General features: G+C 37.7%; 1 protein-coding gene across 4 annotated transcripts in view; it reads right to left on the bottom strand.

Annotated features, from left to right (window-relative positions):
- The window catches only part of LOC124285429 (DNA repair protein XRCC3-like), a 42,969-nt gene that overhangs the window by 20,361 nt on the left and 926 nt on the right, over nucleotides 1-21,682 (bottom strand). For 3 of the 4 annotated variants that reach the window (XM_046721651.1, XM_046721652.1, XM_046721653.1), the window contains exons 2-4: nucleotides 16,750-16,887; nucleotides 14,878-14,964; nucleotides 9,484-9,606 (exon numbers count right to left, since the gene is read on the bottom strand). In XM_046721651.1, coding sequence (XP_046577607.1) covers nucleotides 9,484-9,606; nucleotides 14,878-14,964; nucleotides 16,750-16,887 — 348 coding nt within the window. The remainder of the gene's footprint in view (nucleotides 1-9,483; nucleotides 9,607-14,877; nucleotides 14,965-16,749; nucleotides 16,888-21,682) is intronic. The other variant, XM_046721654.1, reaches the window with a different exon arrangement.

Here is a 21,682-nt window from a genome sequence, read left to right as displayed (position 1 = left end):
TAGATGTCTATACGAGGTAACTAACTAAATATAATTCAAAGGATATAGTGTGTCGGGAGACACAGGCGCTCACACGTCCAGCTCACTGGGCGAAGAAGGAGAGAGTGAGGCACATGGGTAGAGGTGGCGCCCTCGTTCCTGCGCTTGTGGAAAGGAGGTAACTCGTGGTGAATACTAATTAGTGATTTTAAATTGAAGGGAGCTTCAATTAGGGAGATACAAGTGTTCCACTATGTTCGCAAGAAGAAGAAGACAAGCAAAAAGAGCATGAGTCAGGATAAGGAAAAATAATACTTTTTAGTTCAGTACAAACAGAAGGATGGGTTGATGGAGAACAATGACTAGCACCCACTGGTCCCGCAGGACGCTGATCCAGTACTCTGTGATCTGAGGTTCAGACTCCTGATGAAACAAGAGCCATAACCACCATGGAATCGGAATAAATACTCTTGCCACACGTCGTTTCAATAAGATGACTGATGACATTTCCTGACTGACTCGTAAAAAAGGGTGGTGACATTAAAACCTTCTCAAGTGATAATCTACTTACTGTTGTTTCTGTATCCTAAACCTTCGTTTTAAGTGTTCACAAATAGAGACATCACCACCTAGAATTATTTCCAGCAAACAAACATACCTTTTTCTGCAGCAATAGACAGTGAGCATCAAGTTTGTTATTGCAAAGATAAAAGAAATTCAATATTTCCTTTTTTAAAAACATGTTTGGAGTTTTCCATCACTGATATGAATATATTACCTTGCAAATGGGTTTGTAGAATGGTTCATCCGACTCTATTTAGCCCTTGGGTTCTACATAGTTCCATAAAATATCAGTTTTTCAATACTTGGTAATATCAACAATATGCAAACAGATACCTGTCTGTATTTGAATTGGTCTTCATCAACACGTTTATTGTAAGAGGCAACTAATGAGATTAGATTGATGCTTGTGCATTGATGCTTACATCAACGCTTGTTGTGTCAGTCACTTGTTTGTCTGGTTCAGGCTGGATTATTTCCGTACTGACATCATATAGCTGGAACATTGCAGTGTTAAACAACAACGCTCTGTATAGACTGACTGAGTTTGGTTTCACACCGCTTTTAGCAATATTCCAGCAACATCATAGCGGGGGACACCAGAAATGGGCTTCACACATTGTACCCATGTGGGGATTCGAACCCGGGTCTTCGGCGTGACGAGGCCCAACGCTTTAACCACTAGGCTACCCCACCGCCCCCTCTGTATAGAAGAGTTGGCTTGATTGAGCCAGGTGAAAGGTGAAAGGATTTTAAAACTGCATTCAAGATTATGGCACATGCATGCATGTGTGTACAGTGGGCTGGTCTGTACCTTGCCCACTGAGATACCACACCGTAGTGTAACATGGATACCTAACTCAGGCACAGCATACTGACTCTGAGGGAACCAGTCAGTGTTTTAACATCTTAAAAACAAGACTTTTAGTCAGTTTAAAACTGCTGAGTGCCAGAATGGGTTATAACAAAACCCCTCTTAAACATCTTTTGGTATGAAACATTTGTGAGATTGAACCATGTACCTTCCACTCTCAACTTGACCACGGAGGCAGTCTGAGACTAGTGATATGCATTGAGGATTTGTTGGATTACATACAGATTCAGATACACAGGGTATCAAGTCCAGGTTTTCACATTAGTAGTGAGTACAAGCCAGTACCCAGGAAAATGTGGATTATATTTAATGCTGCAGTCAGTGTCAAGACGTCATTAATTTATTACAAGGCAGACTGACTGACTGACTGAGTTTAGTTTTTTGCCTGCCGCTTTTAGCAATATTCCAGCAACATCACAACGGGGGACACCTGAAATGTTACAAGGCAGAACTCTCACTTGATGAGACATAACAAATGCTTCAAAACTATGTTTAATAAGGATTAATAAACAATGAGAAACTCTGTCTCCTGCAACAGCCATTTCACATCCACTGAAAGATTATTAGTAGTTTGAGGTGAGGTTATGTGAAATTGGGTTTAACGTCGTGCTTGAGAATATTTCGCTCATATGACGACGTGCATGTGTGTGTATGTGTATGTGCGGCTGCTTGTACTAGCCCAGACTGAAGCTGGTTTTATAGTGCTAGCCCACTGAGATACCATGCTGCAGTGAAGCATGAATACCCCTCTCAGACACATTATACTGACTCCACTCTCTGCGACCTTCACTCTCGGGCGGATGCTCTAACCACTACACCACGGTGGCATCCAGTAGTTTGAAACTTACACAAACCCATTTACCATTCACAATGCTTTCAAATTAATGTAAATGTTTTGTGTTTGTTTGCTGTTTAACACTGCACTCAGCAATATACCAGCCACATGGTGGTGGTCTGCAAATAACTGAGTCTGGACCAAACAATCCAGTCCCCAACAGCATGAGCACAGATCTACACAACTGGGATACTATGACACGTGTCAACCAAGTCAGAGATCCTGACCACTCAATCCTGTTGTTGCCTTTTATAACAAGCATGGGTTATAGAAGACCAATTCTATCCCGGATCTTCACAGGTACACATCAAAGTAGTGAATAGGTTCAATGTTAAATCATTTGAGTTATAACATCATGTTTAGAATTATTGCACTTACTTAGCAATGTGCATGCACATGTCTGTGGTATGACACAGTAGGGAATCGAACTATTCATATGGCAACCTTCAGTTTTCCAGGCAGATGGTCTATCCACTAAACCACTGAGATGCTACATCAAATGATCAACACCCAGTCATTAATTCTATGATCAAAAAAAAACTTTCAACTCAAATATTTTCTCATTAATGAATAGCTTCCTATACCTGCAGGGGTGGAAATAACCCATTGCCCGACGTCCGAGTCCAGTGTTTTTTTACTGTCGGGCAAGCAAATTTGTATATCACACTGTACCGGTGTCCAGTTGACATTCCAATGTTAATTATGTTGTTTATTTAAAACATCAGCAAGAAAACTGTCGGTATAGTGGAAAAATTATCAGGGCAAGTGACTTTACATGTACCGGAGTACACTATCAATTTTTAAGTTATTTCCACCCCTGTCCTGGCAAAAGCATACTATTTTAATAATATTTGATTTAAATAGATAAGACTAAATATCATTGATAACTTTCTATGTTTGGTTAATTTTTGACAATATCATAATTGTCATACAGTTTGCCCAATTCAGTTAATAAATGTTTGTTCACATCCTTCACATGTGGTTTCCTTTCCTGTAAATACAGGATTGGTAGTGGAGTGGAGAACAAGGTTTTTCTGCATTTATAGCCTCAGGGTAAAAGGAAAGTGGGCTAGGGTGATCATATTGATTGTTGTGGTAACCATTATTCTACCATGACTTCAGTAAATACTAGATTGTGATTGGTTAGTCAAAGACATTCAGAGGATTTTCCAACACAGTATGTATTTTTTTTAAATCTTAATAACGCAGTTATGGTAGAATGGAGATAAACGTACTGTGTTGGAAAATCAGAGGTATATAACGAAAACATAATACCTTTAATTTTTTTATTAAAAACCTCACACTACGCATATGTGTTTGGTTTTAAATCAAATTTAGAGCTATTATAATTTCGTTATATACCTCTGATTTTCCAACACAGTATGTTTATCTACTAAGTAATATGAGGAGGTAATTATAAATGAACAGAACCAAGCCAGCTATTGGGGACTTTAAACAGTTAATACTATGACTGACTGACTGACTGAGTTTGGTTTTACGCCGCTTTTAGCAATATTCCAGCAACATCTCGGCGGGGGACACCAGAAATGGGCTTCACACATTGTGCCCATGTGGGGATTGAACCTTGGGTTCCATTAGGCTACCCCATTAGTAAATACTATGAACATTTCAGTGAACAAGTTTATTTTCATCCTTTGGGTTCAGGTAATTTAACCTGGAACTTGGTTTGTTGACACATGACAGTTGCTGTGATGGATGTACCGGTGAATACTTAACCCTGTATATACCGTATTTCCTGTAATAAGCACATCGGCATATATGTTTCAACCAGTTACCACATCTGTCAATTAATGAAGGACAGCAAAGTACTACATTAGACAGAAATGGGTCAATTATGTGTAAGTGTATTAAACAGATACACAAAGAAAATGAGGTGCATTTTATAAATTCTATTCATTGTGCCCTTTTTAACAAGAAATATCAAGCTATTGTAATTAAAATAATGTTCAAATCCAACAGTACCATATACAACACTATTTCATAACTCCATTGGGCACAACTCTTAACATCTACTACTGGGTGTCCTCACCACCCCTAGGTTTATAGCTCACGGTAAAACCCTGAAACATTCTCTTATCATTTTACGAGGAGATGCTGAATTTTCACCATTTATTCATTCCGGCCACAAGTGAGATAAATCTAAAGTATCTGGTGCTTATTGAAGATCCAGCACTAATTTGATCCCACGTGTTTATTTGTATCACGGGGCGGTGAAGTAGCCTAGTGGTTAGAGCGTTGGCTCGTCACGCCGAAGACCCGGGTTCGAATCCCCACATGGGTACAATGTGTGAAGCCCATTTCTGGTGTCCCCAGCCGTGATGTTGCTGGAATATTGCTAAAAGCGGCGTAAAACCATACTCAGTCAGTCACAGTAGCTTCAGATTCAGCACTTTTAGAGGAAATATAGAGAGGAAGATGTTTCCATGATGCTGGTTAAGGACCACTGGCCCCAAGACTCCCATGCTGAGTTGGTGTTTTCAGTAGTACAGGTATACTCCCTGGCATGAGTCATAGCTTACCCACATAAAGTGTCACTGCACTCGCAAACCTTTAATCAAATACACTTACTTCCTACATTTTGGTGTTAAAATGTCAAACAAGCAAACAGACACTCACTTGACATTGACATTAACATTCACACGACATTGACATTAACTCAAGCTAGCACCAGAAACAGTGGAACTAAAGAGAGCAGATTGAAAAAAAAAAATGACTGAAAGTTCTTTTTGAAGCAGTGTCACTAATGGAGCTATCATTAGCGCTGCTACAGTGTAGCTATCAGTGCGCTTTGTTTTTAGTGACCTGCACTCATCAACGTTAAAGTATATGACGATGGCCTGTAAATATTCAAGTCTGGGTCAAACAATCCAGTGATTGATATTATGAACAAAAATCAAAAGCATTGGGTACAATGTTTAACCAAGTCATCAAGCCTGATAACAATCTATTTAGCCACCTGTATCAGTGAAGGTTGCTGGAGACATCCTGACCTGGGATCCCGATAGGGGTATAACAGATCACAGAACATAATGGTATGGTTAAATGAGTTCCCAGTGCAGTTTGGTTTCACATTTACTATTCCAGCAATATCACGGCGAAACCAGTAATGGCTTCACTCATTGTACCCATGTAGGAATATTGAAAATCCCATTAGTGAGTTTAAATTTTACATCAGCTTTAACAGCACTACACTGACTACAAGCCTATCAGGTTAAATGAGTTCCCAGTGCATGAAGGTTTTACTAAACCCTTTTCAACAAACAGTAGCAATATCATGACAGGGGACACCTGATTTGGGAAAAACAAAATCCCATTAGTGAGTTCAAATTTTACATCAGCATTATTTCAGCCCTTAACCACTGACTACAAGCCTATCAGCAATGCTTAGACACTATAGCTAATATTGTTCATGTATTTAGGTTTCAGCTTGAAAGAAGTTTCTGTTTCAGACAAAATGTAACAAATACGGAAACATTAGAAAAAGGTTGTTGAAAACTGGATAAAGAAAACCCAATATGCCAAAATTAGTATGATAATAGGTAATAAGTAAACACATGACATGCTGCATATCACTTTTCACAATGGTGCAGAAATGTTAGTCTGTGATACAGACCCTGAAGCAAACATATCCAAGAAAGCCCATGCAAAACCAGTAAATGTGGCAAGTCTAGATGTCCACAGCTGAAAATGAAGAAAGTCTCAGGGCTCCTTTTCGTTATACTTTATTTTTTTTACTATGAACTTTTTTCCCTATAAAATATGTTCATTTCAGAGACTAGTTGTTAGTCTACAGAAATGTCTGACAGGTGCCAAACATGACAGTTAAATATGGCCACCATCCGAAGTCTGTGAAAATGTTCAGACACAATAGTCTGGATGATTCATTCAACTCTTCAGCTCAAAAGACTAAGTAGGATACTGGATTTGTTGCAGCCTTAATATACTCATAGAAACTAATAAGGGAACACATGAAAGTACAAGTGTTTCTTTATTTATTTCCAGACTTTCACTCACAGTGCAATACATACCTTGTGAAGAAACCTGGAAAAGAATAAAGGAACACGCGTACTGCCATGCGTTCCCTTATTTGTTTCCATGAGTATATACATATATATATTGTTTCCATGAGTATATACATATATATATATTGTTTCCATGAGTATATACATATATATATACCGGTACACAATAATAGCCTTATGGACATTAATTTAACTTGATTTTATTATGTTAGATTACATTGGAATCAAATTTACTTTTATTATGTTTATAGATTTGAAACAAGCTAAACATATTAAATCATAACCATATCATCCTGCACATGGTTGGAAACAACTCATATGAATCAGTAAACTGCTTAAAGTTTCAGGCAACAATGTATAAACCTCATGTAGAGCTTGACGGTTAAACACCCAACCCAAATCTACTATTAAACAAGTTACCATTTTGCTGTAACATAATCTACTGAGTCACAACATAATGTTTGTATTGTATATTGCCAGATGAGCTCAATGACAGTCAATAAACAACACAATACCTATAAAGGTATACAATAAACAACACAATATCTACAACGGTATACAAGGAGACTGTTGAGGTAGTCTCCCACGTGGACCCTGAGCAATAATCAACTGTCGTAAAATCGGAATTATTTCATTGTGGTTGGCTACACTACCATGATACTGCTGACTGTTTGACACTGTGAACTTCAGCCAGACAGCCTGCTCTATACTGATCCAAACAGGCGTAAAATATGTCCCTAGAGACGGCATCTCTCATACATGACAGTTTGAGTTGCGCACTGAGCACACAAAACCTACCAGCAGTTAACCTTCCACACTGATACATAAAAAACACTGTGTCAGTCTGACTTACTGGTTAAGAAACTTCGCAGACAAGTCTGATTGTAAAATATTTTGTAAATGAAACCAAACTAAAAAAACATGTCTGAGGAATATTAATAAAACATGCAAGAAGAACAAAATAAAAATCTACAGTTTTAATTTCTTTGAGTGGCATTTTAGAAGTTGGGAAGTACAATATAGAAAAGCTTTATAGATAACAACTTCTTTTATTCGTTAGTGTGACATTTCAATACAGATTCTTGTACCTTTGTACCGAAACGTCACACTCACGAATAAAAGAAGTTGTTATCAATTAAAGTTTTTTTCACAGAATTTAAATCTTGACAAATGCCTGGATCAAGTTGCCCTCATAGATTTGTGTCAACTGTTGCCTCATGGATAACATGAACACCTGATGAGAGCAACATTTCAATTGAAACACAGCAAAACACAGACCGCAACAAACCCTGTATTGAAACATCATTTTGTTGAAATCACCACTGAAAATGTGGCATGCTTTAATCACACTTTATGGGGTTTGTGTTTGTTTGGAACTTGTGTGGCTATTTTTACTTAATGTTCATATTCCAAAGTTTGAATTTCATTATGTCACAAGGGGCTCCTGGTTGCATTTGAAACAGTACACAAGACATGTCAACTGCAAGTGATATCATGTATTTATTCATAACCAAATCTTGACTTGTTTCCTATTAGGGGCACATTTAGGTTAGTAATGATGAGATACGTATCTTGATGTGCCAGGGAAACAAAAGGACAGGAACTGAAATACTTCAGATAAGTGAAACAAGATGGCGATACACTATTACAACCTTGTTAGTTTTATCGACATAAGGAAGGCTGAAGATCAAAAACGGCTGATTTGAGGGGCTTGGGCAGTTTCTCAGGCTTAAAACTATCCCTTTTCAGATAGTCATGTTACACTAATCAGATTTGTGTACCTTATATTGTACTGTAGGCCACATATTCCAGTGCATCAGAGTTCCAGAGCATCACTTCAAGCAGCAAGTACCCATGTATTGCAATTGTTCTCTGCATGATGCATTATAATTAAAAAACACCAATGATCTTTGGTTTGCTGGTCTGACAGTTGACAGGTTCCAAAGTCATATTTAGTTACAAACAAAACAAATTGTTTGTCAGAAAACTCAACGTTTACAGTCAAATGTCAAACCTGTCATGTGTTTGATGAGCAATGACGATGACACCTTACTTGCCTTAGGTTTGAATAGCATCAGGGAGGACAATGGCCAACTTTGATATTGCCAGCAATACTTTATTCAATAACATGGATAAAGTTAATTAATAATATTAATATCCGAGAAATAGCATAGCATGGGACACATGAAATTGACTGCCTATATGGTACCCATGAGAACCAACCAAGGTCTTCAGTGTAACAAGGGACAACATTTGCCATAAGGCTATAGACCTCTATCAAAGTCAGAGGGAAGGCATGAACTTTGTTCAAAAGTAGAGTGATCAAAATGCACACTGACATGTGCAGATCTTGTGCAGAACTGGATGATTTAGGCAGGAAGTCGGAGAGAAGGCAGTTCGCTGCGACTGCGTTCTGGCATTATTGGTTAGAAAGAAAGCTGACAACAAGAAGTCTTTTAATAATGTATGACTGTTAATGAAGGTGGTATGACATCTGATTTCTTCGGTGTGCACCCTTGTACAGGATGTGCTTGTGTCATTGGATTTGTTCTTGGGTTGATTGGTTGGCATTCGTAACTACTCATGTCATTCCGGCAACCGGATGGCATCTTGTACCCCTCTCGTTGGCCATGTTTAAGACGTGGCCATGTTTAAGACTTGGCCCTGTCTAAGCGCAAATGGGCACGGAGATGAAATAATCTAGTACTAGTACTAAGGAAAGATAACTCAAACATGGCTACTCTAAGAATATCCTATAGCTATATCCCGTGGACAAAACAACTATACAGTCATCCCTTTTGTAAGTATGTTTCAGTGTTGAAAGTTGCTGATCCTTTAGCTCAAATTTTATGTTTATATTGTGCTTTGTATAGTTAGAGAAGTTTCAAAGTTTACAGGTGCCGCCATTTTCATGCATCGAAATGTGTTTTACTACTCGCAATTTAATAGGTTTGCCAAAATTCCTGGCAATAATGGCGTACGATACAGGTATGAGTCTTCTTGTAGGTCACGGAAAGAGGCGAGTAGTTACGAATGGGTTGCCTGATTGGTTTGTTGTTTAATTGGTCTGACTTTGGACTAACTGTAAAAAAATCCACCCCAACCCACACAAGTTATTGTCTTTGTTATTTTAGGAGTTTTGTTCTGTTTCTGGATTACAGCTGCAACAAAATTGTAAAATTCTGACTCACCTCCTTCCAGGCCTCCATGTTCTAGTGGAAGCTGTGCTGTGAGACACAGCTGTAGACACAGTTGAGTCTTGCCACTCGCACTCTCCCCTGAAATCTCCGTAATACCGGTTGACAATATCCCCCCCTGCAAATAATATGACAATTGTCAACTCTAGACAAAGCATGTTCAGGTCTAATATCAGTCACTCAAAATAATTACAAGTCAATTTATAGCCACCACCTAAAGATGGTAGAAATATTTATTCTACATGTTTTCAATTAGAGGTAAAATGAGACTGGCAGGGTGAGGTCATGATGTCAATCACTGGATCTTGTGGTCCAGACTCAACTATTTGCAGACTTAGAACCGCAGTATACAATAAAGAGTGAGTGAGTGAGTGAGTTAGTTTGGTTTTACGCCGCTTTTAGCAATATTCCAGCAACATCACGGCGGGGGACACCAGAAATGGGCTTCACTCATTGTACCCATGTGGGAATTCGAACCCGGGTCTTCGGCGTGACGAGCCAACGCTTTAACCACTAGGCTACCCCACCGCCCCTACTACTAATAGATGAGCCATGACCTGACAAATGACCCCAATTTGCAGATACGGGGAACGCCCTCCAGAACATTCCATATGAAAAATGAGGCAAACAGGTTGTCGTCTAAAACTTGAAAAGTCCAATTTCCTCATGTGAATCGCGGTTTGATTGTTATATCATACTAAGTATGTGTACATCTCAGATCCTGAGAAACTGAACCAAGACAAATATAACTTTATTTACAAAACACCCCACACAGGTGCTAGAGAAAAGAACATTTGTTATGTTTACAAATGGATGTATAATCGGCAAATATTCTGGTGCATCCTCTCCACACAGGGGTCAAATATCGAATAGATCCATTATGGAGTTTACTGATTTAGGCATACTGCAGGCCTTAGTCGTCACTTTCTGAATCGGTCTCAGTGTCTGAATCACTTGCCAGTCCCACTTCAATCACGATTCTGTCAATTTCTTTTTCTACTGCAATTTCCCGTTGCCAGTAGCTATCTTCAATGGTTTTCACATGTTTACAACATTCGGACCATTCCTTGGCACCGAGATCAGACATTCTCTTGTTTAAGGCAACTCTTAGCGAAGTTTTTGTGAACTTCAAGCGACATAATTGTTTACATTGGCCCAAATCAACTCAATTGGGTTCAATTCTGTGTTTCAACATAGTGTCTACTCTATAGACAGGGTCTGATTTGTTAGATTTTGCCAGACACAACAGTTCAGCTTTGAGCATTTTATCGTCAAATACAACATTGTGCCTTTGTAACCAAGCTTTGATATCATCTTTTCTGTTAGCTGTTGTTAGTGAGGTGAGGTGAAATTGGGTTTAATGCAGTACTTGAGAATATTTCGCTCATATGACGACGTGCATGCTAGTGTATGTGTATGTGTATGTGTATGTGTATGTGTATGTGTATGTGTATGTGTATGTGTATGTGTATGTGTATGTGTATGTGTGGCTGCTTGTACTAGCCCAGACTGAAGCTGGTTTTATAGTGCTAGCCCACTGAGATACCATGCCGCAGTGAAGCATGAATACCCCACTCAGACACATTATACTGACTCCGAGCCGACCAGTCCTCGTTGTACCCATTAATGCCGAGCGACAGGCAGGGACCGACAAGTACCATATTTTAACGTCTAATTTTAATTTGGTATGACGTGGTCGGGGATCGAACCCGGACGGAGGCTGAACCCCATTTATCACAACCTCACAATCAAGCTGCCAACATTTTGGGACAATGTGGTGTACATGCAACCATGTTTCATCGATAAAGATGATAGTTCGATTTTCATCTCGACATTTTCTAATTGCACGTAAGCATTGCATGCGCTTTGCAACGATGTCTTTTTCGTTCCATAAAAACCTTATGATTTGGCTGCGTTTTTCGCCACCTAAACCCCATGTCTTTCAGATTTTTCGAAAACTTTCCTTTTAACCCTGGTAATGCAATTGGCTTCTTGCCATATCATATATCATATCTAGAGTAGACAGTTGGTTTTGCACTCCATATATACTTTGTACAAATTGACGGACTGCACACCGGTCAAAATCGTCAAGTTTGTGCGTGGAAGTTTTGGGTTTGCGCAACTTGGTTGGACTAATAAAAGTAGGCCTACTGGCACCCCTATCACCTTCCACTTTAATACATTTTAAAGTTGCCATGGAAAGACCAGTAGCAAGGCTACTGAAATAGCGTCTACTTTGGTTGCACACATCTTTTCCATATAAATAATAACATTGTAGGCCAACTCCTTTTCCTGATAATGAACAATTCACCCATGCTTCCCTAACTTGGACATGTTAAATTAATTAAAATCTGCAAACATTCAAAAATTGACTCGTGTCGAGATGGTGTCTTGCTGAACTAAATCGCTCTGTGAGACACGTGTTAAACAGAAGCAGTATTGAGTTCACGCCATGGTTAGCATGTATTGCACGTGCTTGATCACCAATCTACCTGTAGCAACCAAGTGTATTCGTCTAGATTCCCTACCCCGCCTACTTGTCACAAACACGTGTACTGCGCAGGCTCATCTAATATGAGTCAAGCAGTAAGTGTATGAAATCATACGTCACTTTCACTTTGCACTCAAGGCCTGTGAACCCACAGCATCTGTGTAAATCTTGACAAATGCCACTGTTGTATGTAGTATTCAGAGAAACATCATCAGGCAAAAACTGTACTACAAATGACACCCACTGCACACCAGCCAGTAGTTAGGCTAAAACATACAATTTGTTTATAAGTTGAATAGTTTTAAATAGTTAAATTCATGAGAAAGATTGCATTCTGGAACCAGAATATTTAGTCACTGACTAATCATGCTGACATGTGTCCTATGATTTTGTTTGACCAATTCATCCAGTAATGAGACCTGACATGAAATTGGACATATGACAAGTTAATTAGATTTCTTATTACCATACCGCAACAAGCCCCAGGCCAATTTCTCACTGATGTGGTTTTATGACCTTTAACCTAGTTAGTAATGGCTGATTTCGCTGATTGTCAAACTTGATCTGTCCTTGATGAACACAGTTCAAGAGCAATTATGACTGAGATAACTGTCAAAGTTATCATCCAGAAATCAAAATATTCATCAAGACAGACAACATGCTGGTTGTATCATTCTACTTTCCTAGAGAACAAAGTGAACTAACTAATACCATATTGTCAGACAACACAGTTTGTTTACAACAAATTGATCTGGAAATGACCTTACATTGGATTTATGAATGAGTGAGTGAGTGAGTTTGGTTTTACGCCGCCGCTTTTAGCAATATTCCAGCAATATCACAGCGGGGGACACCAGAAATGGGCTTAACATATTGTACCCATGTGGGGAATCGAACCCGTTTCTTCGGCGTGACGAGCGAACGCCTTAACCACTAGGCTACCCCACCGCCCCATTTATGAATGAACTGACATGGGATACCCGTATGTCCTTGAACACAACTATATGTCCAGGGGAAGCCTAGTGGTTCAAGTGTTCGCTTGTCACGCCTAAGGCATGGGTTAGTTTCCCCACATGGATACAATGTGTGAAGGCCATTTCTGGTGTCCCCTGCCGTAATGTTGCTGGAATATTGCTAAAAGTAAAAGCGGTGTAAAACCTTACTCACTCACTCATGTGTTTTCTTGATTGAAAGTATCTGCCAATAATACAGTACACTGACTGGTTTTTTAAAAACATTGTAGGCATCTGACGGCATCATCTGTGACTGCACAGGCTTGACAAGGATGACAGTTTGACCTACATCTGTTCCAGCTGTGTGTGTTGTATTTTTTTAATTTGGATGTTGTGAGTTATTATGAATGAAGAACCAATGCTTGTCTGATGTCAAACACATAGACTAATGCTTAGTCTCTGAACATATTTTGGATAGTAACAAATAAATCCATTTAAAATGATAAGGAGCCCCTGTGAAATGGGAAATTCAGAACCTGAGGAAATCAGGACTTGCTTTATTTAGAGCTTTAGCATTAAAAGGAGGGCTAGGCAGAAGGGAAAGAAATGTGGTTCAGGGTCTGTAAGTCAGTGAGTGAGTTAAGTTTTACACCGCACTCAGCAATTTTCCAGCTATATGGTGGCGGTCTGTAAATAATCAAGTCTGCACCAGATAATCCAGTAATCAACAGCATGAGCATCGATCTGCACAACTGGGAACCAATGACATGTGTCAACCGAGCCAGCGAGCCTGACCACCCGATCCCGTTAGTCGGCCCTTACGACAAGCATCACCAGGGTTACTGAAGATCAATATTCTAACCCGGATCTTCAAGGGGCATCAGGGACTGTGAGACAGATTATCAAACACACCGTGACTGCAGTAAATGTGTGTCAGTAATAAAAGCAGCTGATTGTTGCTGGTGTGTAAACATCGCATCAGTGATCTATAATTAGACCGTGGAAATTCCAAGTTTCTGTTTTGTGGATACTCATTTAATTCTGAAAGTGTGTAGATTTGTTTTATCTTAAACAGCTAGCTGAATAGTGATTAATATTTTATTTTACTATTTTATTGTAAATACTCAGTCTGAACATAGGGTTGTCAATTATGACTCAAACCAATATGTGTCATGTAAAATCCTGCTCTTGCACCAGAAAAATGACAATCAGTTGATCATATTATCTCATCAGATATATGATTCTGAAATCATTTTCAATAGTAATCATTTATAGCATGTCTCAGGTTTAGAAGAATAACAAACTGTCTTTGTATATCTTGACAAAGTTTCCAAAATCTATAAATCTTCCCATCATAAATTAAAACATTTGACTTAATTCATCTGTAAATGTTTGCGTATGACAATGACAGTTGAAAGGTCTCATAAATTACAGGCAATGTGTTGGGGGCACAATTTGTTACATTATTCATTTAACTGTAAAAGAGCCACATAAAGGCAGAATGACATATATATGCAATCATATTTAGGTAGAATCACATGTAGGCAGAATGACATAGACATGGTTCACATCTACTGGGAATTACCCACAACGCTGTCACTGTGGGAAAGTAAAGCTTACTATCATGCTAATTAGGCTAACATAATCTATTATGCAGTTTTTCAGAAGACATTGCCAATGCAAATGACATAAAACTAAGCCACAATGGGATTCGAACCCATAGACAGGTGTCTGGTGTGTCAAAGGGACATAACTGCGCACAGCAAATTGCAGCACTTCAGATGCCTGGGCCCTGCCTTGATCGTGTTTATGGAGAGTTGAGCACAATAATCAAGTCATCAACTACAATATGTTTCCATCCTTAATACCAACCAATCTGCAACTAATACATGACATAAGCTGATGGTAAAATATTATAATTTTGTATCTAATTGCTAATTTTACCTTTCAGATGCCTGTCTATAATAGGGCAGCCTGTGCTCAGTTTCCTGATGGGAACAACACTGCCAGAGCCTTTCAATAATTCCAAAGCTGAAAACCAAAATGACAAATAACGCATTTACGAAAATCAACATCTAAGCAATTTATGCTAAATACGTCTTTGTCTGCTTAACCCAAACTGTAGTTTTGATGTATGGAGCCATCAGCTTAGTATACTAGACCAAGTGAACTTCATATTGGCTCAGGTTTCCGATTAGTGCATAATGTCCAAATTGTAAAGAACCTTAATGAAATAGAATCAAGGACCATTGAAAGATAAATAAACAGGTGCTTGTTTTATATACAAAAATGAAAGCAGAGACTTGAAACTTGAATTTTGAGTCTCAATCAACTCTGTCAAGTCAGTTGAGATTGTGAATTAAAACCCATACATTTAAGAGCAAAATAAGATGGAAATATTGATGGAGATCACTGTCATTGACAACATAGGGATTTGGTTACAGAGTGTCAATGTTCAAGAGTCTGGATATTTCCATTGGTGCTATCTTGTTTGCCAAACCTGGTCAAAATAGGTCCTATGCTCCTGAGATGCCAACCCTATTTTGGGCCTAAGCGTAATACTAGAGGTCAAAAAGTGTAATTTGGACCTAAAAAGTGTAATACTTGTCTGCCGATCGCTTCAACATGGTACACGTTTTCTTGAAAGGAAGATTCTAGGCAGAAACACATGTGACCAATCATTATGAAGCTCCATACATCGAAAAATGTTGGTCATGTGACTCAAAATACTTTAATTCCTTGCAAGTTAATTGGAATTAGTGCGATGCTATGAGTAAGCGATTCCTATCGGTGCAAGGCCATTTCTGCACCCCTGCACCTGTGCATTACGAAACACTTCCTTGTGAAAATTTATCCACTTTATTGATTTTCGTAACACGAGAAGAAAAGCGTAATTTTCGCAGATTAAGTGTAATGGTGTAATTTAATGCTCAAAATCGCAATAATTACGCCTAAAGCATAAGGGTAGGCATCTCTGTAGGCTCTATTGAGTATTGATTGTGACCAGTGGTGGTGCTACTACACAAACATATATTTATGTTTTTTTTAATAAACGTGTTCATCTTTCAGTTGATTTGTTGAAGTTACATAATCTTTGGTTAATATATGGGTTGATACAGCTATGGGTGTGAAGAAGAAAGGGGAGAAATCTATGCATATAAAACTTCTGCATTATTGATTTGAGCAACCAAGTGCTCAATAATGGTTCAAGCAGCCACAGCGAAGCATAGCACATATTAATAATAAAGAAGTTGTATGTCCATAGGACTCACCCTGTTGTTAATCACACCACCTTCTAAATGCCACTCACAGAAGCTATGGGTGTGAACATTTCCTTGATGAGTTGGTTAGATATAGCTGTGGTTAGATATTTGTTTGTTGCAAAATGTTTAAGGACTTAGGTTATTTGTGTTAAGACCAAAGTGTGATGCAAACATCTTTGTGATATCTGTTTTAGAAATACAGGCATTCTACACTCTTGCTTGCCCTTAGTCTGTGATATCTCTTTGATATTAAAGCATAAGTGTTTAAAAAAGAATCGTAAAGCAAGATAATTTACTTACATTGTAAAAATGGACCAAGCATGGAAATTCCAAAGTAAAGCAATGCTATGACTATCGTAAGTCTTATGTGTCCTAAAGTGCTCTCATACATAAGCATCAAGTACTGAATGCGAAATGTGCAAAAGTTTTAAAAACTAAATGATGACAACTTCATGACCATTACCATGAGTATTGTTTATTTGTTTGAATGGTTTGAAGTCATTTCTTCATCAAGTACTGGTGACTTTCAGATGAATGTAAGTAAGAACTATACCTGTGACAACAGGTGGTTTCGGGACTGCTTCAGCAACAGCTTGCTTGAGATTATTGACGTCACCAGCAGAGAGGCCGGTGGCTCGCTCGATGTCAGCTGAGGACAAGCTTAAAATTGCTTCAAAACTTTGAAAACGAGCTGTATGAAAAAACAGAAAAGGTAAAATTACTCCATATTCCTTAATTCTTTGGAAAAGACTTGTTTCAGTTTACACTCTAGCTGGAGCCTTTACCAAACTTGAGTCTTTCTCGGCATATAATTACTTTGTCTTCATGATAAACTCAGACAAATGATATCTCATCATGATGCTTAAAGTGAGTCAAAACAATGAAATTACAAATGATAATATGTTGGGCTGCAATGAATCTACATATGACAAATATTTGGTAACAAATACAAATGTTATGGTGGGTAACAAATATTCATATTCAGTGAAACAATAACAAAATAGATTCTTTATATGTTTTCACCATGTTGACAGTTAATTTACTATGACAATGACCAATCACTACAGTAATGTTAAAATAAATATATGATAGTGTTGACTGCTATCCTGCCTGGCTTGGATATATTCCATTTAGCATATATCTCACTTAACACTGAATTCATGTGTAAACCAATTAATGGATATTCGATTCTTGTGATCACAAATAACGAAATGAATTCATGAAGGTATTAAGTTTGGTTCACCAAATCTGGAAGTGAATTGAAACAGCCCTAATACAGTTATAATATTAATAACATATATCAGGAACAAGAATGAATACACACTCCAGCACAGCGATGACTTAACATAACATCACTGCCACAGGCTAATTTGCATATCACGTGACCGGACTTTTCTCTTGTTTGTAATCAAACGAGCATATTCATAATAAGAAGAGACTGGACTCACGAAAGCTTTTCGGCGCTCTCTTCATAATGTTTTACATTGTTACATATATATTCTTCCACAACTGCGACAGTTAGGTCTATGACAGTACATATGTAGATATCAAACTGGCTGCATCGTTTGCTCTCCGTCGGCTTCGATGACAGCACGTGGAGCCGTACAACCTATGTAAACAAAGGATCGCTACGCAAATCGAAATAGTGTTACCTGTTTTTGGATATTTTCTAAGTGAAACTAAACCATTCTATTAAAGATGTTTAGTTAGATGTGTAGACTCGTCAAAAATAAAAGAGTAAAAGAAATCTGTACATTATAATGAATGGACATTGCAAGATGTGACGAATCGTCACATTTTTCTGGCCTGTGGCAGAGGTACTATGCTGGCTTGCCGCATGGAACTCTGGGTAGGAGAGTGGAATGAATACTGTATATTGAGCATTTCACTCCAATAAGTATTACAGACTTCTAGAGTCAACTGTAAATATTTGTCATACAATAGTGGACAGCTTATAATAAAAAATAAATTAATTGAATTCATTTTGATGCAGACCACCACCCCTAACCTAGAGTGAGTGAGTTTAGTTTTACACTGCTTTTAGCAACATTCCAACAGTATCACAGCGTTAGACACCAGAAACAGGCTTCACATATTGTACCCATGTGGGGAATCGAACCCGGGTCTTCGGCGTGATGAGCGAATACTTTAACCACTAGGCTACCCCACCGTCCCCCTAACATAGAAAAGGATGTCCAAATACTATCAGTACATGCAGGATATTTGAAGCGCTTATGAAAATTGGACAGTGTTCAAAACTCTTTCCATGTTACATACTCATTGAGAAAAGAAGGAAAAGCAGAAGGTGGTCAGAACGAATACAACATCACTTTTATGGTGTTCACTGGTGAAATTAGTGTGGGAGGATCCCGACAGCTTAGGCCAAATTAAGGATTTGCAATTAACTATCAACACTGTAAGTTAGCTTACATTAAATAATAACAAAACAAAAATAAACATTCAGTAATTCAGAAATTTAATTTACAACGAATTTAAAAGCAAATGAACTCAGTTTTGCAATATATATTCAATGTAAGTACTGTGAGCACTGAGCATATTACCACACGTAGCCAAAGAAATGCAGGACTGTCATTATAGCCTGTCCACAATGCTAAAGCCCTAAATGAAACAAGTCTAGATTTCCACTGGTTCTGAATCTCCCATCTCAACCGGGCTCCTTTTCAATTCAAAAGCAACCATTTGCTTCTGTCAAATTTTTACAGAGACAAAGCGTTAGGCTACTGTCATTATAGTACTGCTGGGTTGGTTAGCTGCATTCTTGCACTTAAATTTGACAAAAGGTTTTACTTAATTAAGCTATTTACTTGGGTCATTGTAGTCATGGTACCCATTGTATATCGTGTAATGTATAGGGTCACCTAGCAGGGGCGGATACAGCTTTTTTGTACAGTTGGGGAACAGCTGCACACGTCATTTTCATGAGTTTCAATGGTCATTTAATAAACTTTCAGTATAAAAGATAGGGGGGGGGGGATGCGCACCCGTGCTCTGGATCCGCCTGTGCTTAGCGTGTCTTGAAACAAATAATAGTTTCTAAGGAAATGTCATTTCTCCCTGAAATGAGAGACAGTCATGAGACATAAGTATTCGTCAGTCGGCAAAATTCTCATAGACTTGCATGTTATTCTAGTGGGCTGTAGGTGAATTCGTAGACCAGACTGGTTCGTAGACGTGGAAATCCGGTGGATTCGTAGACGTTAGTAAAATGGGAAAAGTTCAACCTCAATGATAATGAAAATCGACGAAAAGTGTTTGCATTTTGTGAAATAAATAAAATATATCAGGTAACTATGATCGGCGGTGAAAATATGCTTAAAATAATAAAATATGCTTCACAACGGTCCACGTCCGACAAATCATAGGCCGCTAATATATTAAATTCAGTTGTGTAAAATTAAAAGATAAGTATTAGGTAAGTATCGTCATTCAATTCAACTACGCAGACCAGCAGAGAAGTAGCAGAAAACACTTCTTAAGAAAACACTTACATCTCCTACACAGAGTGTTTCGCAATCAAAACAACTCACCACTTCCTAATTAACATTCACAACAACTCAGTGAAACCTGATAATCCTCCCACAACAATGAAAACAGTCGGGAAATTATGATGAGTAGACTAATTTTGTCTGATCCGCCGACAAAGTTTACCTGTACAAACACTTTTTGCTTCTTTTTACACTCTTTCAGATGATCTTGTTTAAAACATTATCTGCATTTTATTTGTATAATGATTATGCCTCACATTTTTACAATTTGTTTTCTAGATTCATACAAATACATGTAAAACAAGTCTAGACAAGAGACGGGAAAATATTCGTTCACTCTTCGATTCACACTTTCTTGTCCTTAGCTGCCCTTAGTTTCGTATCACTGAAAACAAAGCATAACAACTTCGTTATACACATTCTAAGTAAAATCAAACTTAATATATACTATTATTCAATTATTAATACACGTCTACGAAATCACCGTCTACAAACCAGTCTGGGTTCGAATCCACCGCGTCTACGAACTGGTTCAGTCTACGAAATCACCGTATCCCTTTTAGTGTAACTGTAATAATTTTCATTAATACAGTTTTCGTTATTTGGTTGTCAAATTTTGCAGGTTGTTAGGAAATCATCTCAGATCAGATACATAATTTCCATGTAATGTTCCTTCAAGTATTTTCCGCAATGTAGTTACATGAGCGGTAAGAGTTCCGGCCGTTTATTATGATTATTTCAGGGGGTTAGGGTTTAGATTTAGCATTATGTTAGGTGTAGGTTTAGGGGGGATACACCCGAACCGGCCCCTGGATATTTAACCCAAATCGGCCCCTGGATATTTAACCCAAACCGTCCCCGCACCCGAACCGGCCCCTGGGTTAATTAACGATAATCAGACAATTAATCAGACAGACATGAAGATTTCAGTTAATTTTTATATATATACAGACATGAAGATTTCAATTAATTTATTATATATATATAGACATGAAGATTTCAGTTTATTATATATATATATACAGACATGAAGATTTCAATTAATTTATTATATATATATACAGACATGAAGATTTCAATTAATTTATTATATATATATACAGACATGAAGATTTCAATTAATATATTATATATATATATATAGACATGAAGATTTCAGTTAATTTATTATATATATATACAGAAATGAAGATTTCAATTAATTTATTATATATATACAGACATGAAGATTTCAGTTAATTTATTATATATATATACAGACATGAAGATTTCAGTTAATTTCTTATATATATAATATATACAGACATGAAGATTTTAATTAATTTATTATATATATATATACATGAAGATTTCAATTAATTTATTATATAGGCACTGTTGTCTTTCGCGGCATCTCAGTGAGCAGTAAACGCAAGAATCGGTCACGTTATCCATGATGAACAAATTATGAATCATGTCCTTCAGATAATGTCTTTTATATGATTATACGCAAGGTGAAGATAACAGTATACGGTGCAGTTGACATTGAGTGAACGCAATCAGTGTCAAGTAAGAGCATACGCTTTAAGACAACATGTACATTAATTCGCCACGATAATCCGTTCAAAGAAATATTAAAACAACACATTCACTTTAATCGCTCAGTGAGACGCCATAAAAATAACAGTTTAATTTTGGAGCTGAAGAATGTTTTAGTTTTCATAATGTTAGCAGAATTCACTCTGTGAAAGGTGGTTAATGTGTGTTGAAAATCTTGACAAATGTTCCACACATGGAAACATGCTAAAAGATGAAGGATCGACATTATTTTTCGTTACTGGAAACTTGGTCGTAACAAAGGTGAAACGTGAATTCATTATATTGGATTTATGTGCTATTCTTGTATTGAATTAATGTGTCAATTCTGTGGATACGATGAACGAAAAATGTAAGTACACGCTTTTACTTTAGTATTGTTTTGCAATTGATCTTTAGATTCTT

The sequence above is a fragment of the Haliotis rubra genome, unplaced genomic scaffold, assembly GCF_003918875.1.
Source record: "Haliotis rubra isolate DU_JTF1 unplaced genomic scaffold, ASM391887v1 Scf36, whole genome shotgun sequence".
Lineage (NCBI taxonomy): Eukaryota > Metazoa > Mollusca > Gastropoda > Lepetellida > Haliotidae > Haliotis > Haliotis rubra.
The sequence above is the reverse complement of the archived record's forward strand: the minus strand, read 5'-3'. Positions and strand labels throughout refer to the sequence as shown.